This window comes from Bos grunniens, chromosome X, assembly GCF_055505025.1.
Source record: "Bos grunniens cultivar Pamir isolate PY7600 chromosome X, Bosgru_T2T1.0, whole genome shotgun sequence".
Taxonomy (NCBI): domain Eukaryota; kingdom Metazoa; phylum Chordata; class Mammalia; order Artiodactyla; family Bovidae; genus Bos; species Bos grunniens.
The window spans coordinates 136,094,350-136,098,992 of NC_141194.1; the positions used below are offsets into that span (position 1 = coordinate 136,094,350).

The 4,643-nt window shown below is 52.4% G+C and overlaps 1 protein-coding gene across 1 annotated transcript; it reads left to right on the plus strand.

The window, feature by feature from the left end:
• Positions 1 to 835: 835 nt before the first annotated feature.
• LOC147341467 (DDB1- and CUL4-associated factor 12-like protein 2) lies at positions 836 to 3,603 on the plus strand. The gene has a single exon (XM_086388796.1). It carries the CDS (start codon positions 1,186 to 1,188, stop codon positions 2,575 to 2,577), a length of 1,392 nt encoding a protein of 463 aa, XP_086244922.1. The 5' UTR covers positions 836 to 1,185; the 3' UTR covers positions 2,578 to 3,603.
• Positions 3,604 to 4,643: the final 1,040 nt, after the last annotated feature.

A 4,643-nucleotide genomic window follows, 5' to 3' on the forward strand; every position in this document is an offset into this window, starting at 1 on the left:
TATGCTCTGAATTCCTGTTCTCCATCATTGTGTCTATGTGGTTTTATCCTTCTGGAAAGTTCTTCATTATCTGTGCTTCTGGAAATCCTGTACATCCCTCAGGCCCTGCCCCAACTTCCCACCGGGCCTCTCACACATGACAAGACTCCACCTGGGATCCCCAATCCTGAAGCTTCAGTCTCGACCACAAGACCCTAACCCCACCCAGGCGGGAGGTGGAGCCTGGGGAATTACATTTGGAATGCACCCCTGAAGGATGCTGGTGCCTGAGCTCAGGGAACTCAATTTGAGAACCCTGGGGGTGGGGTGGGGGTGTGGAATCGGTTGAACATTTTTAATAGACTTCAGTAGAGTGGTCAAACAAGAGGGGCCACAGACAGCCCTAATGGGGAGGGTCCTTGCCTCTGCCAAACACCACTATCCCTGGTCAAGTTCACTAACTGCAACAAAGACGTTCCACAAATCGCACCAACTGCACATTTGTTTCAACAGATAACTTTCAGCGCTCCTTCTAGCCTCATACTTGACTGTACTTTAGCTTTCAGAACTATTTCAGTAAGGATTTTATGAAGGTTAGTTGGTTGTTGCTGTCCTGAGGGTCGTGAAACTCCCCAAGTAGGCGATCAGGGGGCTTGGGCAGGCAGTATTAGATGTATCTGCTCGGAGACCGCTAGGGAATACCAGAGCACTGGTCCTGGGTGAGTCTCCCCCGGCGGCGGCTCCATCCACCCCTCCCTCCTGCCCCTTCCGACCCCTCCTTCCTGCCCCCTTCCGACCTCTCCTTCCTGCCCCCTTCCGACCCCTCCCTGCCCGGCGCGTGCTACCCTGCACCCCACACCCGCCCCTCCGGCGGCCTCCGCCCCCTCGCCCTCGCCCCCAGCGTCGTCCTTGTCCCACACCGACTTCGCTCCCGCAGCCCTCGCCGCTGGCCGCACTTCCCGCCCTCGCCTGGATCCACGTCGCCGCCGCCCTCGCTGCCGCGCGCCGCCCCGCGCTCCGCTCGCCTGGCCGCCTCTCCTCGCCGGGCCGCCCGCCCTCGCCTCCGCCTCCGCCTCCGCCGCGCCCCGGGCTCGGTCGGCTCCGCGCCCCTGGCCGCCTCGGCCCCCCGCCGACCCTACCGCTGCCACGGCCAACCCGGGAGCCACGCGCCGCCGCCGCGCCGCCTCCACCCGCCCGCCGCCCGGCATGGCCCCGCAGCAAACAGGTAGCAGGAAGCGGAAAGCGCCCGCGCTCCAGGAGGCCGCCGCGGGCTCGTCGTCTCAGGTCTCCGCGGCGGTGGACGGGGACGGGCCGCTGCCGCTCAAGAAGCCCAAGCGGCCGGCGGCGCCTCGCTCGCTGGTGAACTACCTGAAGGGGCGCGAGGTGGGCGCGCGGGGCCGCGCCAGGCTCCCGGGCTTCGATGGCGAGCTGCGCGGCTTCGCGGTGCGGAAGCTCCCCGAGCTGCTACGGGAGCGCGAGCTGTCCCTGGGCACCCTCAACAAGGTGTTCGCGTCACAGTGGCTGAACGCCAGGCAGGTGGTGTGCGGTACCAAGTGCAACACGCTCTTCGTGGTGGACGTGCAGTCGGGCCAGATAACGCGCATCCCCCTTATGCGGGATCGCGGGCCTCCGCCGGCCCGCGCCCAGCCGGGCTGCGGCATCCATGCCATCCAGCTGAATCCCTCCAAGACCCTGCTGGCCACCGGGGGCGAGAACCCCAACAGCCTTGCCATCTACCAGTTGCCAACGCTGGACCCCATGTGCCTGGGCGACCGCCACGGCCACAAGGACTGGATCTTCGCCATCGCCTGGATGAGCGACACCGTGGCCGTGAGCGGCTCCCGTGACGGTACCTTGGCGCTCTGGAAGATAGACCCCGACATATTCCAGGGCAGCATTGCCTGGCACAGCGATGCAGGGCTCCCCGTCTACGCCCACATCCGTCCCCGGGATGTGGAGAACATCCCCAGGGCCAGCACCAACCCCAGTAACCGCAAGGTGCGGGCCCTGGCCTTCAGCGCCAAGAACCAGGAGCTGGGAGCCGTGTCCCTGGACGGTTACTTCCACCTGTGGAAAGCCCGGAGCACCCTGTCCAGGCTGCTGTCCATCAGGCTGCCCTACTGCCGAGAGAACGTGTGCCTGACCTACTGCGATGAGTTGTCCCTCTACGCGGTGGGCTCCCAGTCCCATGTCTCTTTCCTGGATCCGCGGCAGCGCCAGCAGAACATTCGGCCCCTGTGCTCCCGCGAGGGCGGCACGGGTGTGCGCTCCCTGAGCTTCTATGAGCACATCGTCACCGTGGGCACCGGCCACGGCTCTCTGCTCTTCTATGACGTCCGCGCGCAGAAGTTCCTGGAGGAGAGGGCCTCGGCCAGCCCGTACTCCTCTCCAGGGCATGCAGGGAGGAAGCTCAAGCTGACCTGTGGCAGAGGCTGGCTCAACCATGATGACCTGTGGGTGAACTATTTCGGTGGCATCGGCGAGTTCCCCAACGCGCTCTACACCCACTGCTACAACTGGCCGGAGATGAAGCTCTTTGTCGCTGGCGGCCCTCTCCCTTCAGGCCTCCATGGGAACTATGCAGGCCTCTGGAGCTAAGGATGGCCGCCCTGTCCTCAAAGTGCCCAGATTTACCTTCCAGTCCCCTCCCACTTTCCTCTTTCACTCTGTGTTTGTGCTTTTGACTCTGTGTGGCTTTTATCTTCCAGGGGGAAGGGGTCCAGTTTACCTCTGCTTAGTTTATTATGCAAAGAGAGAGAAGGCAAAAGTGGTCCCTGGGGCAATCAACACTTGGCTTTAAGATTTTTCTGCACCTCCTCCAACCACCATCTCTTTTGCCTCTCACATAGAATTTTGGCTAATCCTTAATTGTGTTCTCATTGAATGACTCACACATGCTTTCTCTTGGCTCACACAGTCATGGTTCCTACTATAATTCACTACTTTAGTTTAATCAGTGTTTCAATAGTAACTTCAGGTCTTTTACACATTTCAGATATATTGTGTTTCTGGGAAATGTGTGCTATAAAGTGTCTTTTGGGCTGATCTGAGGAACTACCCATCATATAACAGAGCAGGTTTATAGCCCTACTCCAATTAGAAAATTCATTTCAAGTTCTAGATTGTCACCATTTGGGGTATGTTTCATTTGGATGTTGGAAACTGTGTTTGTTGTTTGTATATTGTCGGTGTATAAAATACTTTAAAATATGTTCTCTTTTAAAAGAAATCTTATAATTATGTTCATCCTATTAATCACAATTTTGATTATTTAGTAAAAAATTTAAGCATCAGTACCCCCAGGCCTTCAGTCCTCTTGTCTAAATCCGCTATATTATGGCCTGCTTACTTGGGTAGTATTTATGCTACAAATTTTAGAGCTAATCAGAACTGACCTCTATGTGGCAGGACAATCAAGGAGGTACTTTTTGCGGTGAACATTTCTTTACATTTTAGGTAACACTATCCAGGCAGCCATTTACAGAGGAAGGCTGACTGTTGTGTTCAATGTAGGTGGTGTTGACCATATTTTATTGTAAATGTGGATAAGCCTTTTATCTGGATTGAGTATGTGGTGTACTGCAGGAAAGAAAAATAAAGTATGTTCAGCATTTTGGCAATTAAGTGCTACGCTAAAGTTTCTGAATGCTTAAACATATACTTTATTTTTTCTTAATTGTCCTTCTAGGAATTAAAGTCAAAATCTTCCAGAAGAGAAACAAGGTGAAATATCACCTATACACATAGTACTCTGTATGTTTGTTTTTGAAAAGCACACTTATGCTATTATCTTGGGTTAAAAGATTCAGTGACATCTTGAATACCTTCAGGTCAGTTGCTCAGTCATGTCCCACTCTTTGCGACCCCATGGACTGCAGCATGCCAGTCTTAAATACTTTATCTAAATATATTTGCTACCAGTTAGGACAGTTAGGTGTCTTGTGTTTTTAAGATGATTTAACACACTGGTTTTCATTTACACAACCATACATATTGTGCTCATAACCACCTACTCACATATACTATGTACTTGGGTATGTGTATATGTTACTTCCCACATGAGGAAAAGGCGTAAATATATGCAATTTTACATATGAAGATATTTCATATATTTTAAACTACATCTATCAAGACTTCCCACATTTTGTTTTAACTTAAGTAACACATGAATGTGAAAAAAGAATTATACTTTATAAAAGTGTATAGTGAAAATTTAGTCTCATACCCCAAGTTCCCTGATTTGCCTCTGGGTCAGAAGAGTACATCCTGTGTGTCTGTCCACTTAGAGATAGTCTGTGTGTGTGTGTGTGTGTGTGTGAAAGTATATATGTATGTGCGTATGCAATTTTTATACAAACGATAGCATGTGTTTTACATATCTGTGCCTTTTATAACCAAATCTTAAAGATTTTCTCTCATACATATCTACCTAATTCATTTTAATTGTATGCTGCTGCTGCTGCTAAGTCGCTTCAGTCGTGTCTGACTCTCCGCGACCTCACGGACTGCAGCCCACCAGGCTCCTCTGCCCATGAGATTCTCCAGGCAAGAGTACTGGAGTGGGTTGCCATTGCCTTCTCCGTTTAATTGTATAGTAGTCCCTAAAATATGGTTTGGACATATTTTATTTTTTCATAACATTTTTGATGAGCATTTATATTGGT